The sequence below is a fragment of the Indicator indicator genome, chromosome 15 (assembly GCF_027791375.1).
Source record: "Indicator indicator isolate 239-I01 chromosome 15, UM_Iind_1.1, whole genome shotgun sequence".
Taxonomy (NCBI): Eukaryota; Metazoa; Chordata; class Aves; order Piciformes; family Indicatoridae; genus Indicator; species Indicator indicator.
The window spans coordinates 8,936,028-8,954,421 of NC_072024.1; the positions used below are offsets into that span (position 1 = coordinate 8,936,028).

Genomic DNA, 18,394 nt, shown 5'->3' on the forward strand with positions numbered 1-18,394 from the left:
TCTTCCACAGGCTCTGGTGGCTTGCTGGGAGCTTTGTATATTTGCGTGATGTCTTCCCACTTGATGCTGGGTTATCTTCTTCAAAAGCCAAAAATATTCTGAAATAATGGTGTGTGAGCGTGTTGAAGGCAAGTCCAGTCCAGGAAGATTGCTTTCGCAAAGGGGAGGGAGGGCTAAAGGAGGGATTAATTCAGTTCTGCTCTCCTCTACATCAGTCTGCAGCCTTTCGTACAGTGCCAGCAGGAGCCGAATCTGGCCAAATATCTTCACCACCAACTAGATACAAGAGCAAGGCTGTCCACTTTTCAAAAAGGTTGTATTTCCAAATAACATCCTGTGTTTGTGCCTCCAGACAGCATTAGGAGGGTCCCTGCAGCAGCTCACTGCTCCTGCTGTCCAAAGCTGGAGCAAGGAAAACCACCACAACCCAAAATCTTTCTTTTTTTATCCCTTTCTTAGTGTTCAGGTTGTTTCCAGGGGTTTCCATGGGCCCCTGCAGTACATGATTAACTCACCTGGTTTCCTGTTGGCCTCTTCTGCTTTGGCTTATTGGAAATACCTCAGTTACTGGTCACAGAGGTTAGGATGAACTATTCTCTGTTACTCATTATTTGGGTTATCTAAGGCCAATGCAACTACTTTTAACTCTTGAAAGCACTTTAACCAAAAGATTCATGGTTTATATCCACTGAAACCATATCATAGTCAAATACAAACCACAAAATGATGAGTCTTGATCCTGGAAACACTTGACCCCACAGCTGACATTGCTGGCTGTAGTCCTGCTCTCAGCGCAAGCGACTCTATCCCTGTGTAAGTATTTGCAGGATTGAGCCCTCTGTTCTCCTTAAATCTGGTGCTCTTGGATGCACATTGGAAAGTTGATCAGTTTGAAATTCAGAGTGACCAGTTATTGTTTGTGCCTATAGGTAATGTAACACTCATTCACTATTTTCTCTTTTCCTTCCCATTTAGATATATTTATATATATTATCCTCACTATATTTTGCATTAAGAGCATTTGATAAATAACTTCACAGTGACCTAAAAATCACTCCAGTGTATATTAAATTTGCAGTCTAATTTAACTTATTGATAATACACAACAATCCACAACACCCAACTAATGCCTGATTGCATATTTAAATTTCCTCCCTGTTTTTCTACTGTTCATTCATTCAATCTTGGATGATCCTGGCAGGGGAAAGAGGTATGTGACTAAACCGAACGAAACGAGTCACTCCTGTCATATTCCGTGCATGCCCTCTCAGTGCCATGTTTCCTACTGGGATTTTACCCGGGTTGCCCTCGCTTCCGTAACTTTGACCGAGGAATGTAACAGCAACTTGGAGTCGGCTGCTTGCAGAGCTGGTAGCCTGACACAGGAGGGTAAATGTGGCATAACAGTCTGGTTGGTCCATGCATGTAGCAATGGGTATATTTTACAAGCGCTGCAGTTACATCCCGACACAACCCTACCTGCCTGGACTCTCTCCTCAGCCTGTTGTTACCTCTGTTGTTTTGCATTCACCCGACCTCTAGTACACTGTGGTGGAGGTGGACTAAGTATTACACCAGTGCCTAGAATGGTAGTGGTCTTCCTCTGGTTTTGTCTGTATGTGCCTTGTAGTGGATATACAGTATTTATATGTAGAGAGAGAATATACAAGGTGAAGAGTGAAATAAAGTGTATTTCTACAACAGCCAGGGGTGCTCGAGAGCGCTGCACTTGTGCACCACCTACTGCAACCTCTCCAAGGATAGTGAAAGTTTTATTCCACTCATCACCAGCACAGGCTCAGTGTGCAACCAGCCAGGAAGGAGCTGTTGTTAAAACAAAGATGATACTGACAATGGCAGACTTCTGAAAGAAGCTGTTACAAGGCTGGTCGCGTTCAGCCAGCCACGCTACAGAGATCCTCACCAGGAGGAAGACTCAAAACTGTTCTCCAGCATCTTTTGTGTCACAAGCTTTTGATTAGAGACAGAAGGTTAATGCCATCATAGATAGGAGACATCTCAGTCTCTTATTCCGAATGGTGACCTGGAATGGTGAAACTAATCTGTCTCCAGTAGCCCAGCACACTGATGGTACATTACTGAATCCCTGTCCTAAGGGTGGCTGTGGCATTTCAGCAGTGTACAAGCAGCTGGCCAGCTATCTGAACACTTGGAATTGCACCCAGAAGAGAGAGAAGAGGCTGGGTAGTTTATCACTGATTTTTATTATGCAGTTACACGAACATGTTATATTCTCACTGTGCAATGAAAATTGCTGAGGTATTGCACTTTTTTTCTCAAATCATTCCAGGTGAGGGGTTTTTGGCATGTTGTCCATTCACCTGGAGAAGGTTTGACCTGTGAGGTGCCATTTTTTGGTCTGCTTTGGATGTTCAGCAAAAAATTGAACTGCACCACTTACTGAAGAAATGCCCTCATTTACTGAAAGCCACCAAGTTTTGCAGTTGAAACACATCTCTCTTTTCCCCACATGGACATCCAGGCAGAAAGGAGATGGTTCCTAACAAGAACCCAGGATAATAATACTCAGAGCATGGAAAATATTCAGACCCCATTACAACAGAGGAACCATGTGTAGTCAGTTGGGTTTGTCTTACCCAAAAGAGAGAAGTAAACCAGCACAGGCAGAAATACATCAGAAACCGTGTGCCTACCTCTGTGGTCTGTGAGAGCAGCAGGTCTCTGGCATTCTGTCATCTCTCCCATCAGATGTCTTCTAGCTGCCTTTCCGTTCCTCTGGATGACTGATGACAAATGCCAGAGCCGATGGCATTCACCTATTTTTAAACTGGTGTTTTCTCTCTCTATGTATACATATGTGTATATGTATATATGTATTTTAACTCCTTGAGGTCATACATATATACATGTGTATCCATGTGTAAAATATACAATAATAGGTGTGTTTGGCTAGAAAGCACACTTTCCCTTCCCCCCTCCCCCTTTACATTGTGTTTTGAGCAGTACAGGTAAGTAGATGGTAAATAAATGGTATGTTACCATCTTGAAGGACATTTTCAAAGTATGATGTTACTGCTGCCACTGCAGGAAGGTCCTGCTCACCAAGGCTAGGGAGGAGGAGGTTTGAGGATCCTGCTGTAAGTTGGAGACTTATGGAACTAAAATATGACTTTTTCAGTCTGTGTTTGGGAGTATTATTTTTTTCCACAAATGATCACCGTTTTTCTTCTTGATTTCTCTTAAAGTGAGCTTTTTTTATCTCCTTTTTTTCACAGAAGTAGATTTTTATTGCAGGATTGAAATATTTGTGTTGGAATTTGTTGCAGAAGATGTTCTTTGGCCTCCCCTCTTTTCCCTCCCCACAAAATGCCAGTTGCCATTGGTCTTTCCTAGCAATTGCTCTTTGCCTGCAGACCTGTGGGCAGTATCTGATGGGGACACAGTATGGCAGGCTCTTGGCAGTCAGAGGCACAGCCATTGAAAACATATCTGTGCAAGGACAGCCCTGGCATCCTCCTTGAAAACCTCAGATGAGTACTACTCATTTTAAGAGGATCCTTAACAGCCCTGTGGCTCAGCATCCATTTGTTTCCCAGATACGGTTTGGGGAGAAAGCTTGACCAGGCATCAAGAGCAGACATGAGTCTTGATGGTTTTGGTTCCTGGGCATTTTGCAGTGTTTCAACACCTCCTGATGCTGCACTACCAAGCGTTCAGCCATGCACTCAGTTGAACACCAGATGTGCGAAGAACTGAAGAGCATTGCCACATGTGCTCAGACTTCCAGGCTCCCTCACCTCAGTCTCAGCTTTTCCAGAGTAACTACTCTGCAAAGAGCCAGGGCTGTCATGACCACTGCTCCTGAGCTTTCCAAGCACCCCAGGGCAGGTCTTGCTGCAGTGGTGGCTGATAACTTTCTCCCCATTTGGGAGGCTGGGGGCAGTTTGCAGATGAAGGAGCCCGGTGTAGCCGCATTGTCGTCATGCCATGGCCACAGGGACGCCGTAACCTGGCGTGGCTGCTCCAGGTGTTGCATTTGCTCAGCCTGCCCCTAGATCCACTGAAGCCATGCCTTCATGACATAGCCCACCTCATCCACATCTTCACCTCCATGACAGGGCAGGCCCACTACTAAGCTTAATTAGGGTGTTAATTGGTTATTTTGGTTATTTTATATCTTGGATATGTTCTGGATGCATAACACCCAGCACCATGTCCAGTCTATCCATGTCTTCACAATAGTTTTACATCAACTCATGCAATAATTGCAAGGCAATGCTCTGTGTTTTTGGGGAGCAATAGAGTGGGAAATAATCCCCCCAAAACCCCTGCCAATATCAGTGGCAACTGAGAATTCCAGCCAAAATAGGAAAAATTAAAGAGGTCCATGGTACTAATCTGGTTTGGGGGCACTGCACCCTCTCCATGGCCAAGTGAACCAGCAGCTGGAGCTGTGCTCTGCACATCAATGTAGCTCCTCATCAGTGAATCAAAACTGAACCCTGAGAAATTCCATTCTTCTTATTTATGTCTACTAAAATCTACAAAAAATACCCCTCCCTGACTGGCAGTTCCTCTTCAAATGAATTTATCTATTCCCAGTCTTACCCCTTTCATCTTCGGTCTTGTGCCTATGCTACAAGTTTCCTTTTCTTGCAAAGTGCCAGAAAGCTGTTTCTTAGATCCTTCTAAGTCCCTGAGTAATTTCCTATCACTTCAAAATGACAGCACATGGTCCTAGCGACAGCACTTCTCATATTGCATGTTCCCAGCCAGAAGTGATTACTAAACACGCATGCATGCGTTCGCAGCATTCACATCTGAGCCATGTACGATGTGAATGTCACGTCAGAGAGCCCGCACAGGCAATTTTAAGGACCCATGTGCATGAGAATGAGTTACTTCACTGGCATTTTTTGGTTTTCAAGTTTAGATATGTTGGTTTGGGTTTTGTTTTGGTTTTTTTTTTTTTTTCCCCTGCCTCTGTAAAAATCTAGGCTTGCTGTAGATATTTTTTTTTTCGATCTTGGCATGTTGATAATAGAGCTTTGGAATCGGTTTCCTAACCAGCAGCATTACGAAGGTAGTAGTGTGTTTCTATGGGTGTGTATAACTAACCATGTAAAATGAACAGTGCTGTTTACTGGTGATGTTTGAAGTATCCCTAAAGGAGAGTGTGAGTGATTTAGGAAAGTCATTAATGTCATAGGCTTCTCGTTTTTCAAGACAAGTAGAAGCAGTGAATCCAAGTAAAATTTAAACTGTTGGAAAACACAGAAGTCCATAAGCACAGTGAGAAAACTCCCAAATTTCTGTACTTTAGAATAAGAATGAGTTGGGGTTTTTTTCTTTTCCTGATAATTAGCATAATTAAAGATGAATAAAGTCATTTATTGTAAATTGAACAGATGAAGCCTTCTCTGTCATGTTACAGCTGTGTGCCTTTTACGGTGGAGCTCTGAATAGATCCTCTGCAACAAACCTTTGTATTAAAGTAGCAGTCCCTAACTCCTGTGATGAGCACTCTGTGCAGGCTAGCACTTGAAAGCACTGTTCTCTTTACAATAAAGGTAGTTTCCATGGGATGCACCTTTTTTTTAAACTTTGGTTTGGTTTGGTTTGGTTTCTTTAGATATGGGACCTAACATCTTTCCCTTTGCTTTATTAGAACTAATATACTTCTTTGTTATCTCTTTCTACCAACTCTGAAGGCCTTTGCTTGGTGGTCAGACTTAATGGTTGAGCACGCGGAGACCTTCCTGTCACTGTTTGCTGTGGATATGGATGCTGCATTAGAGGTGCAACCCCCAGACACCTGGGACAGCTTTCCACTCTTTCAGCTTCTAAACGATTCCCTCCGTAGTGACTGTATGTATTGTATTTTGATCATTTCTTTCTCAGTGGGCAGCTCAGGTTACTGATAATACTTTCAGCTTCTCCGTACTGCACAGCGAACTGAGATGGGTAGAGATTTACAGTACATTCTCTTTTAGCATCAGCTTGATTTTGTTCTATTTCCACTAGAAAAAGCCACACAGACACCCTTTAAATCAAATGTCTCAGTCAAAGATGAGAAGTTGAGCTTTTATTTTGCTTCATCTTCTCAAGACTCTTGGTAATGGCTCCCTGATAAGCAGGGAATTAGGTACTCTATCTCGCTGTCATTAAATGTGTGTCATTAAATTGTTTTATGTGCGTGCACTGCATTTATTAACATGGCATAAACCAGTCCCTGCTTTAAAAGATTTTATTGAAAGGAGGAAAATACTACAGTAAATGGAAGCAGGGATAGTTCAGAAGAATAGTGCTTTGGATGATAAGGCTCTGCTTCAAAGCACATGGGCCTATGCCTTCAAAACCTGTGAGGATTTGTCACTCTCCTGGGTGGTCCGACTGCTTCCTGGGGAGCTGGTGGCAGAACTGGTATTGCCTCCAGTGAGGTCCTAGACCAGGGTGCCAGGGAATCATCCTCAGAGAGCACTGTGGTAGATTAAATGATTCTCCTACCTGCTACAGCCATAGTGTTTGCCATGCTGTATTTCTTACGTCCATTTTATTCACAGGAAGTAATAATGTATTTGTAAGTTTGACATGAATGGAAAAGAAGATTCATTGTCTGTTTATTTGTTTGGAGTAAGAAGCCATTCCTGCTGTCTTTGTTGTGAACTGGTGCCTGATGCCAGCTCCTGTTATGTTCTTGAACTTCTTCCTGTTCTCTGACAAATTCATTGTGTAATGAAGTGCCACGCTGTGGTTTGTTACAGAGGTTTTAGTAACAGTAGTGTCTTACTATACTTTTATTTATCTATTCTAGATAATTTGTTGAATGGAAAATTCCACAAACACCTCCAAGACCTGTTTGCTCCACTTGTTGTTAGATATGTCGATCTGATGGAGTCCTCAATTGCACAGTCAATTCACAGGGGCTTTGAGCGGGAGTCATGGGAGCCAGTAAAGTAAGGAAACCTCCTTTGATACAATCGCAATTTGAGAGCAAATGGATGGAGATTCGTAGAGATGAATTAGCAAACATTAGACTGGACATGCAGAGAGTGATTTAGATTTTCTAGTTTAATGCTGAAAATAGAAGGCCTTATGTCTTCAGGGTTTTCAAGTTAATGAGGGAAGTGGTATTTGCTTTTTGAAATGCTTTGCTACCTCAGTTTGAACCGTGTGCCTTTGTACATGGAAGCATGAAAATGTGAAAACCTTCTTAGCTGGCATGGCTTTTTGGATCCCATTCTAAAAGGCCTTTTCCACTACTGCTTTTGAACTTGAATAGCTCCTTTTCAAAACAAAAAAACCTTCTTTCACTGTGTTCAGTCCAGCCCTATAACCTGTGTGAATCATTGTGATACTTATTCTTCCCAAAACTCATTTTTATCACCCATCCCATGGAGGGACAGTATAGTATTGTGCTTCTCATGCCAGCCCTACAGCTGATGGCTGCACCTGTTCCAGGGCAGCTCTGATGGATCTCAGCTCCCTTGGTGTAAGATTAGGTGTGTAGAAACCACAGTGAAACATGGTTTCACAAGCAGAATCGTTTATTACATTTGGAGAACTAGGAATTTACCAGTGTGAAATGAGTAGTCTGAGATAACTCAAAGTGAACTCAAGAGCTGGTGACTGATAAAAATCTGATGTGTGCTTTGAATTATTCTTGGTATTTCACAGGTTTGGAAGAATTGCTGAACCCTGTCATGCTTTCTCTAAAATGCCATGTCAAATCCAAAGGAAACTTGTAGAGTTTTCCTTCTAACAAAGGCATTAAAAGAGGAGGACTGACCCTTTGCAAACAGCATGACTCTGACAGTGCCTCAGACAGGGGACTGGGAGGAAGTGACCTCTGGAGAGACTATTTTCCCTTCTTGTTTGTGATTCTATAAGCAAAGTTCAGTGGTGCTGTGCTCTTGGAGGTTGCTGTATAAAGGAACGTGTGGTCTTTCAGGACTTTTCACACCAAATATGTTCCATTTACAGGGAAAAGATTTTGTTCAGCAGCCAGCCTCCCATATGCAACCTGGAGTCTGAGTACCCAGGTTTTTTCTTTTCTTTCTTGTACATCTTCAGCATCCATAAGGGTTCTGCCTGCCAAATCTCAGGCCTTTTCTTGACACCTGATCATCCCCTCTGTTTTGAGTGGGGTTAAGTGGCTGGCATTCAGGAGCCTCTCTCACTTTCCATTTGCTGTCTTTGGTCTGCAGGCTAACAGGATTAAAAATCCTAAAAAATCTTGTTTCAAATAAGCAGATGTGACCCAGAAAACATACAAGAAATAGATCTTTCGAGTAGGAGAATGCCATTTTTACAGCCAGTCCTTCAAGCAGAATTGCACTTTGAAGTTAGCATTAACTTTCATTTCAGAGCTCTGCTTCAGTGACAAATATGTTGTTTGTATTTCCTGGTCTGCTATAAAATGGAAGCAGTTAATTCTCTGGACCTGTCCACCTCAGTCAAGAAGTCACTAAGCAATTAATTCTGTTTTTTGTTTTGTCAGAAGCTGACATCATTTTGGCTTTTAATGATCTTAGTGGCTTTAACCTATAGATGTCCATAAGTACTTGACTGTGGTACTTGCCTGTCAGAATCCTTTGTCCCTGGGTATGCTATTACCTACCATGTTCAAGTTCTCTTTGATAGTTATAAAAGACCTTAGTTTTCCTGTAATGGTTATTCCCTTCTGGAATGGCCTCAAGTAGCTCCGGGGGAGGTTTAGATTGGATATTAAGAAAAATTTCTTTACTGAAAGAGTGGTCAGGCTTTGGAACAGGCTGCCCAGGTAGGTGGTGGAGTCACCGACCCTGGAGGTGTTCAAAAAAACATGTAGACATGGCACTTCAGGACGTGGTTTAATAGCCATGGTGGTGTCAGGTCAACAATTGTACTCTGCGAGCCAGTTCTACAATTCCGTGATTACAGCGTGCTTTGAGCGTTGCTGTTCCAAATGAAAGCCCAGGATGGACTTGGGTATTTCAAAGATTTCCAGGAGGAAAGTGGCTGCTTTTCACAAGAAGCTCGTGTCCATCTGGTGAAAAGATGCACCAAAATGATTATTTTTTTCACTAGTTAGCATTTTCTTCTTGTGTCTCACACACAAAAGTGCAAGTTGCAAATGCTGATTTAATGCAATGAGACCTGGTGACAAAGGGCACCAGCAGATGCACAGAGGGTGGCATGTACCGTGTAAGGGAAAAGAGGGCTGTCATTCCTAGCATCTTACGACACTTTCAATGTGCTGGTCAGAGCTGAATGTTAAAGCATCTTCATCTTTTGCCTCCTGAGCAGAATACCTTCTCCGCTTTGTCTGATATACAGTGATCGTGCAGAAAAACTCAGATCAGAGACTTTGATTTGTCCTTCTGGATCTACTGCCTTCTCCCTTCACCTGTCCATACTGCAGCATGGTTGAACTTTTGGCCGTTGATTCTCAAATACTTTGGACCAGCCAAATCCCATCCAAGACATCACCTTCCAGCAGAGGGTTGTTTTTTTTGTTTTGGTTTTGGGTTTGGTTTTGGGTTTTTAACTGGCAACACTGCAGTATGTTTTTTCATGGCATTCCTCTGCTTTGAAGAAAGGCCTTGAGATTGGCCAGAAAAGGCAGATAATCGTGGCTGTCCATTCCACTGAGCTTACAGTTGTCCTCCTTTGGATCTCTACAGCAAATTGTGAGAAAGAAATCTCATTATCTCCTGTTAACCAAGAAATTATTCCACAATATACAATATAGTCTTTTGCAAGGGTTTCTCTGTGCTCATGCTTGCAGTCAAGGCTGAAATATGTAGCCCTCCGTAACCTGACCAGATGGCAGTTTGCAAGCATGTATTTCTTCTATTTTCATTGCTGAATACTCTGCACCTTATGCTATGAGGAGTTAGGTATAGAAATCACAAATAGGGAGAGAGATACTGTTAAGTATTGAAAGCATTGGGGGGGGAAAGCATCGATGTAATGTGCTCATGAGGGCTATGTAATCTGCCTCTGCAGAGCTGCTGAATTTGCAGGGGGTCCGTGCCCTATAGCTAGAGCAGCTGGTGTGCTTGTATGAATCCACGCAGAGAAATGTGGAACACTTGTCCTTCGCACAGTCATCCAAATACGGAGGATACAGAGTAGGTCTGTTCTCTGGTGAGTTGAGAGGTCTTGGAAAAGTAGGGTTTGCAATGGGTTTTTTTTTTTCCTGCTAGCTTCTCGGAGAACGTTGATTTATCTTGCAGCCAGCAGACACGTACGTGTGTGTGTGTGTGTCTCTCTGTGTGTGTCTGTGTTGAAAGATCTCTTTAAGCAAATGCTAAAGCCGGTGCAATGACAACCAGTTTCAATTGCTTGACTAGGATGTTACTGACCGACCTATGGCTGTCTCTGCTGCACTGTACTCCTGGCTTTAGCATCTATTAATTACTCAGTAACCCTCTGCAAATTATTTATAAATGTATCATTAATATAAATGTAAGAACTGAAATAGTGTGATCATACTAATTGTATGCTGAGGTTGTGCTACTACAAGATGCTAGTGAAAAATGTTTCCCCTTAAAAGGCACACCGTTGTAGTGAAAATGAGTATCTTGGTTACTATTCTGGGTGTCAGTCAGAGGAAGAGCACAGATTTGACTGCCTACTTTGCTATCAAGCTCTTTGCTTCACATCAAGGGTTTTGCAAAAGAAAAATTTGCTCTTGAGCATTTGCTCAGCCTAGGCAGTAAGGTTGTGTTTATAGTGATGGAAGAGGCAGGAGTTTGCCTCTTCCATCACTAAATCATCTCAGGCATCCTGTAGGAGCTGAGCATTTAAGTATGGACAAGAATCTTGTTTAGCTCTGTTCTGAAGCCAGGAAGCAACTCAGTAAAACTGCTGTGATTTTTCTGCCCTCCTTTTAATACCCGGGCAGCTCTACAGGGGCAGCCTCTGTGCAATTGGGCTTGTGTCCTGTGATCGGTGCTACAGTGCACTGTGAGTGTTGGGATGTTGTCCAGGGTTATGTTGCCAGTATGTTTGTACTGAGAATTCCCCATCAGACAGTACAGGTGAAAACCATTTACACAGCTATCAGACACAAATAGGAGTGAATCAGAAGAAGCCAAGAAAACAAGCAGTACAGCTCCAGAGTGTGTCTTTTATCAAACATATCAGGATCCAGTCCTGAAGCTGAGTCGTCTTAAATCAGACAGCCCTCATCTTGTTCATGCAAATGCCCACATTCCCTGCCTGATGGCTGAGGTTATATTTAGCCATCTATATTAAATAGGCATGGCTGGCTTCTAGAAACAGTTTCCCATCTTGGACCTCTAGTTTTATGGTCTGAGCAACTGCAGGCTGGAACATTTGTTGGTAATATTAATCATTTTTTACAGGTCTCACTGCAACTGTTAGTCAGATAATTAGATTGGTTGAACCTGCAAAACTGTGCATGTCAATTCAGGGGAATATTTTTAAAATTAGTTACTGTATGTTAACATAATATACTCCATTATTTTGCTGTTTTGTTTCTTTTATTTTAAGAGTACTAACTTATTCTTGCAACATATCCTTGCATCAGCAAAATAATGTGTTGTATAAAAGAAATATGTTTCCATGTGAATATAGTATACTGTTTACTCTAGAAGTCATATTTTATTAATACAGTGTTTTTATTAATATAACACTGTCAGTTCTTGAATTTTAATATTAAAACCAAAGGTCCTCGGATTTATGTATTTACCATCTGGCTAAGCTATTTAAGTTGCTTTTCCTTATACATTTATATGTTGTCCACCTCTTGCTATTTCTTTATTTATTCCATATCAGTATCTAACCACATGCACTGCCATTTCTGAAGATTTAACATTCTCTCAATCACTATGGAGTCTGTGTCTCATTCAATAATCACATCTTCTTAATAGCAGATACAGTATGAATGGAAACAATGGACAGCTTTTTCATGTTAGTAAATTCTCATGTCTGCTTACTGCTTAACAAAGATAACAAGCAGATAGCATGAAGCCAGATCTGCTAAGAAACTAGAAACAAAAGAAAGCAAGAACATACTTCTGTCTTTCCCACACACACACACTGGAAAAAGCCTTTTATTCACAAAGGGAGGATGAGGATAAAACCTGTTCCCTAAGACTTGCCACCAACAACAAACAGTTCTGGAAAGGTGAGGTTCAAATCTTCTGTTGCATTAGGAAACATTTATTCAGTGTAGCCAGCTCAATTCCATTACTTTGGGGTTTTGGTACATAAAACTTGCAGTAAGAAATGGAGTTCAAGATATGACTGAAGGAATTTGCTAAAATTTTAATATTCCTTGAAGGACATAATGTATAATTTGATAATTTTCCAAGAATCCAGATAATGCTGTCTGTACAGTAACTAATGTAATCCAGGGGAATGGAAGAGGCCTCCTAAGGTGGCACATCCTGGTCACTGAGAGCAGGGACACTGAAGCTCTGTCCCTGCACATCAATAGAAAACCTTTCAGTAGTTTCAGCAGCACAGGGTGAAGCTGAAATTCTGAAGTCCTGAAGTCCTGATTCCATTTTCACTGAGCTTCAGTGAAATGGCATCAAAACACCTGGCTTTGTTCCTGAAATGGGACTGGAAAGCCATCTGTGGGTTGTGTCCCAGTGTACCATATAGTATTACTAGAATAAGGCAGAAACAAGACATACTTCTGAAAACAGCTTCTAATTCCCAAATCCTGTGACAATTTTATTTTGCATAAAATCTAACTGTGATGACATAGCCATTAAAACAGAATTAGAGCAATTACAACATCTAGAGACTTAGCATACTAAAATATGTCAGATATTTTTGCAGACTTTGGGCATGATGTGCTGCTACACTCCAATTGTTTCAGGAGAGTATGTTGCATTAAATTAGTACACTACACCCCATTTTAAAGATCTCTGTTTGCTGAGTAGCTGCATGCCTAAAGGCATGATGCCCAAGTGGACATGCTTCCTAAATTAACTTTTAAACATCTTAATCACCCCATGGCTGATTTCCACCCAAGAAAAATATTGATTTATCACTCCTAGATTTCATAGAGCCACATAGGGGTGTAAATTGAAAGTAACCTTAAAGATCATCTAGTCCCAATGCCCTGCCATAGGCAGGGACACTTTCCAGTAGACCAGGTTGCTCAAAGCCCCATCCAACCTGGCCTTGAATACTTCCAGGGATGGAGCATCCCTAACCTCTCTGGGCAACCCATTCAAGTGTCTCACTACTCTCATAGTGAAGGACTTCTTCCTTACGCCTAATCTAACTCTACCTTCTCTCAGTTTAAAGCCATTACTCCTTGTCCTGCTTATAAAGTGCAATTCATTCAAGTGCATATGTAGAGCTGAGCAACCTGTGAGACCCATTTTCTCCAGACCCAGGAATGCAAGAGGAGGATCAGGGCATGGGTCTTCACTGAGGAAGAACCTTCTGCTTCACTATTTTATTGCTCCAGATGCTACATTTTTAGATTACAAAATAAACACATTTTGGTGTGAAATCACAACTTTTGTATTTGGTGGCAAGAAAAAATCTTCAGGACTTCTGCAGGGCTGAAATCTCAAATTCTGTGTTTATCATGTTGAATCCCAGTTCTCTAGCAGATCTCTAGTTTAGTTCTTTCATCCAACCTAACTAGTGTAAGAACTCTACACGCTAGTGTTAAGAGATGAGGCTCACTTCCTTATGAGAGAGATTTTTCTGAGGAAAGGCTGCTGTCTGCCATCTGAAATGGTGTCAGGACATGAAGGTTGAGTTATTTCCCGTGGGTGTTTTGAGTATACTCTGTTAATTTGCTACTTTGTGATTCTTCTTTTCATTTTTTTTTTCTTTTCAGTAACTTCATTTATTGCAGACTGCAAACCCAGTACACTTAAGCTTCCATACTCATGCTTCTTTCTGAAATGTTTTGCTTTAGTTTTTAACTGTCCTCGTGCTGTGAACTTTGCAGATTTGTTTATGAGTGTCATGTGCTTCTGCTACATCTGCATTGTCACTGTTATGGTATTTTTTCTTTCTGTCTGTTTCTTCCACAGGAGTTTAACAAGTAATCTGCCCAATGTGAATCTACCAAATGTGAATCTCCCTAAAGTACCAAATCTACCAGTTAACATCCCACTAGGCATCCCACAAATGCCTAGCTTTTCTGCACCGTCATGGATGGCTGCTATTTATGATTCTGAGTGTGTATTCAGTTCAAATTAGATCTCATTTAAATTTAAAGTAATCTTGGCATGGATATGTATTGTTTGTTTCTCTGCATTATATAAAACTTTAAAGAGTGATACAGTTAATTAGATGTTTTCTGAATGAGACATGAGTGAATTTCTGGCATGTGTATTTTGAGGGATTTTTTTTTTTTTGGTATAAATCTTGAAAATTTGTCTTACTCCCACTGAGAGTTTGAGCAAGTATCTGGCTTTACAAAATAGCTGTCAACAATGGGACATGGTCTGAACAACATACGAACCACAGAACTTACAATGCAACATTATATGTCTCAGCAAAGAGTTTTGTCCAAAAGAGAAGATGAAACAATTTCAATGCCAGTCATCCAATTTCTGTGGACCAGATGTAGATCTAAAAGTGAATTTTGTATAATTCAAGCTCCATATTTTCCAGATAATGCCTTTTTTTTTCTTTTTTTTTTCTTTTTTTTTTTTTGTCTTGATTTTGATTAAATGGTTTAACAAAGACAAATGCCCTGCAACAGTTTTTATTCATTCTGGTGGAGGCCCCAGAGAGCAAATAAAGTTCCACAGACATACTTACAGCCTGAATAATGCTGATACCAACCAATGAAAGACATTTTCAGTGTGGACTTTAGATTATGGCCTGGAAAATCAAGCTGGTGTCAAAGCAGTTGATCCATAGGAGCCTTGTGCTCCGTGCTCCCAGCTCCATGTTCAGGCATCCCAGGGTGCATGAGTGGAGCTCATGGCGGGGGCATACCACAAATCCAGGCAGATCAGGCAAGTTCTCTTCTTAGAGCAGATGTCCCTTAAGTGTCCCAGCCACCAAGCAGTGTGAAGAGGGGGCCTAACCCAAATCTCATCATTTGAGATAGATCATCTCCCAAGATATCCTAGCAGAGGAAGTAAGATCTTGCCAGCTCTCTTTCTGAATTCCTAGAGGGTTATTTAGGGTTGGCATAGGGTGGTCTCAGCCAGCACTGCACAGATGTGTTGCTTTTTCCTTACCTCCTTCTCACTTAAAAGATAAAACTTCCCCTTTGACTGTTACTGAAATACCTTCAATTACATCTACACCTGGAGTCCACCAAAATGCCTCTGCTGTTAGCCTCATGCAGGCTGTGTTGCAGAGCAGTAGTAATGAACCAAAGCAAAGTAAACACTAATGGTTGAGTTTTTTTTAATAGATTTTTAAAACTTTTTAAATACTAGCATGGTCATTTATGTTTCAAAGCTATACAACTCATATTCATGCTAAGATAGCTATATTAAAGGCTAGCTTAGGCAGTTGTCTGTAAAGAGTACTTGAAAGTTTTAGTCTTTCTCTGTGCATGCTTTGTGGTATTGCCTGTGAAAAGATAAGAATCATGTCATGTCAGAAAATTACATAATCCTTCTGAAAATGCTTGAGCATCAATGGTACGTTGCAAGCTGCTCGTGTGATTAGAGTAATTGTGGTGCTCACAAGCAAAACATTAACAGCGCATCTTGGAAATGAATGTACTGTATTGTTTCCTAGCACAGAGCCTAATCAAAAAAATGAGAAAAAGACCAAGAATAATACTTCTAAAATTTTGCAACCAAATGAATGTCATAATGTTGCTGTCCTTAAATACCAATTATTGTTATTTGTGCATATTTAATTATGTACAACATAAATTTGTGCATTTCCAAAACTGGGTTTCAACTGTTAAAGCTTATTTATACCCAAGCACAGGTCTGAAACAGGCACAGCTAAAAACTGACAGAAGATAAACGATTGAGACTGTTATTCAAACTGGTCCCCTGGTTAAAGGAAATGCCTGATTCTTTATCTTTTCATAAACCTGGTTTCCTTTTACTCACCTTCCCCTCCATCAAGGACATGTTACCTGTTGCCTAGTGTCAGATACGTTTTTCCTACAACCAAGATGATTCATTCTTTATCTCATTAACTCTGTTAGCACAGGAGCCCAACAGGACCCCTCTAGCATGTTGGGACCAGGGTTCTCACCTGGTAGTAGCCGTGTGTGCATTAGCTCTGACCTCCTCTAGCATTAACTCAATGCAGCTGGCATCTGTCACAATAGAAACACCCTCCCTCACCTGTTTCTATAGATGATGTCAGCACAAGTGGTAATGCATGGTGTGTTAAATAGCTTCTAAATTACTGTGTTAGCATTAGTGGTATGCGAGGAGGGGGTTGAAACTCTTGAAGCTCCCTTGGTAATTCTTCTGGAAAAAAAAAATGAGGGAGAAGGAGAGAGGGAGAGAAAAGAGTTATGGATGCATCAATTTCTTTGCACAGAGTGCAATCCAGTTCTGTATTTTTATTCTGTAAGTGGTGGTTTGAGATATAATTATACTGTGAAAAGAGCCGGTGTAGATACACACTGCAGGACCAAAGACTTCCATCTGGGCAGGGGTGTAGGAACAAGAATATATGCTTGGGAGAGAAATTCAGTTTTGTGACAGACCAAAGATGTTGCAAAATGATTCTTTTTAAAAATGGAAATTTGTTGTCCTATAGATGCCTTTGCAAGAGGCAGATCTCTCAAAAAAGGTACAGTGGTCAGTCCTGCCAAATCTCCTGGACATGTCTAGTGCCCTTAGTTCAATTGATTTACCCCAATTTTTTTTCATCTGTTCAAGAGATAAAGTGTGCCCTCGCTCACCACTTGTTAGCACTGACCCTTACCTGGAAATGGGGCCTCACTGGGGGGGATGGGGGGGGAACATGGCAAACTCAAGGTACAATTCAGAGGTGGGGAGAATTGCATGAAACCCTAAATCTTAATAACTGCATACAGTCTGGTATGGCAGTTATTACTGACTGAGGATTTTCTACCACAGTTTCAAGCCTTAATTCTTAATAATCACCCAGTTTAATGTGGTTATTAACTAAGGCTGATTTTTACCATACACACATTCTTCCTTTTAATATGTGTAACTCATAATGTTGTCTTACTCATCTGGTCTGGAAAGTTTTGTGGGTTATGACAGCAAGGTAGATTAGGCAAATGTATGGTAAAACTCAAAATCCTGATGGTGGAGATTGCCAGCATTGTCCTGTGTATGAAACTACTGTCTGCTCTACACTTGTCGCAGGAATGGTCTCCACATCAGGTTACAAAGAGCCTGATGCCACTTGTGACTTTTATTCTCATTTTGCCCTGCCAGCAATGGATCAGGCACTTCAGAAGATATGTTCTGGAAACTTGATGCCCTACAGACTTTCATTCGGGATTTGCACTGGCCTGAGGAGGAGTTTGGAAAACACTTAGAGCAACGCTTGAAGCTTATGGCAAGTGACATGATCGAGTCCTGCGTTAAAAGGTGTGTGCCCAAGAGCAAACTAGATGCTCACTGGATGCAAAGGGGGGGCGGGGGGGGGCTAATGTCTTATTATCAATTAGGCTAAATTTCACTCATCATTTATTAGTGACCCCAGCTCACCTCTGCCCAGCACAGAGGTGAATTGTGGACTCTCCCAAGCAAGCATTTCTCTGTTGAGACTCTGGAGAGTGCATATTCACAGTAAGGCAATAAATCAGCCATTCTTCCAAGTTTTATAGGCCATTACTTCTTTTTTGGTGCTGCACATGAGGCCATATCATTGTAAATGCAGTTTGGTGTCAGTGGGATTGAGTGCTGAAGGCATAGCCCTAAGTAAGATCCCAGCACCCACCTAAAACACACAGATCCATTAAAAAACAATCAAAAAAGTGATCCCAGAAATGGGGTAGAGCATAGCTTGGCACACAGGTTTCACATCTGCTGCTGCCACTTGAGAAAAGCTGTTGTATCAGCAGCCACATTATAGCACATTCACCTGCAGATCTTCCAAAGCAGAGATTTCTTTAAAATACTTTTTAACATACAGGCAGCTGTCATTTTGAAAGCAAAATGGTAAGGTTAAATTTCCAATCTTTCCACAGTAATTTATGTCCCTTTGGCATCAGAAGTGATGAGGCAGGAGGAAGAAATGAACTTTGCATTCCCATTTTGCAGAAATTAATAGACAAAAAGACAAACCAAAGGAAAAATGGATGCCAAATGCAGCTGGTACATGCTAATATTAGCTGCAATGTGTGATGTTGCTGTTCTGTACCACAATTGCCTGGCCACTGTGCAAGTGTGAGCATGGCATTTCTTGTTCACATGTTCCTCACAGTCTGGATGTGCAACGTCACCGCAGGAGAAGGCACATTCAGTCCCTGAGATGTGGGCAGGAGACTCACCCGCTGGAAGCCAGG

General features: G+C 41.4%; 1 protein-coding gene across 3 annotated transcripts in view; it reads left to right on the forward strand.

Annotated features, from left to right (window-relative positions):
- The window catches only part of CADPS (calcium dependent secretion activator), a 218,687-nt gene that overhangs the window by 162,221 nt on the left and 38,072 nt on the right, over nucleotides 1-18,394 (forward strand). For 2 of the 3 annotated variants that reach the window (XM_054387509.1, XM_054387510.1), the window contains 3 exons: nucleotides 5,694-5,850; nucleotides 6,797-6,938; nucleotides 17,319-17,474. In XM_054387509.1, coding sequence (XP_054243484.1) covers nucleotides 5,694-5,850; nucleotides 6,797-6,938; nucleotides 17,319-17,474 — 455 coding nt within the window. Of the gene's footprint in view, nucleotides 1-1,201; nucleotides 1,211-5,693; nucleotides 5,851-6,796; nucleotides 6,939-14,003; nucleotides 14,151-17,318; nucleotides 17,475-18,394 lie in introns of all 3 variants that reach the window. The other variant, XM_054387508.1, reaches the window with a different exon arrangement.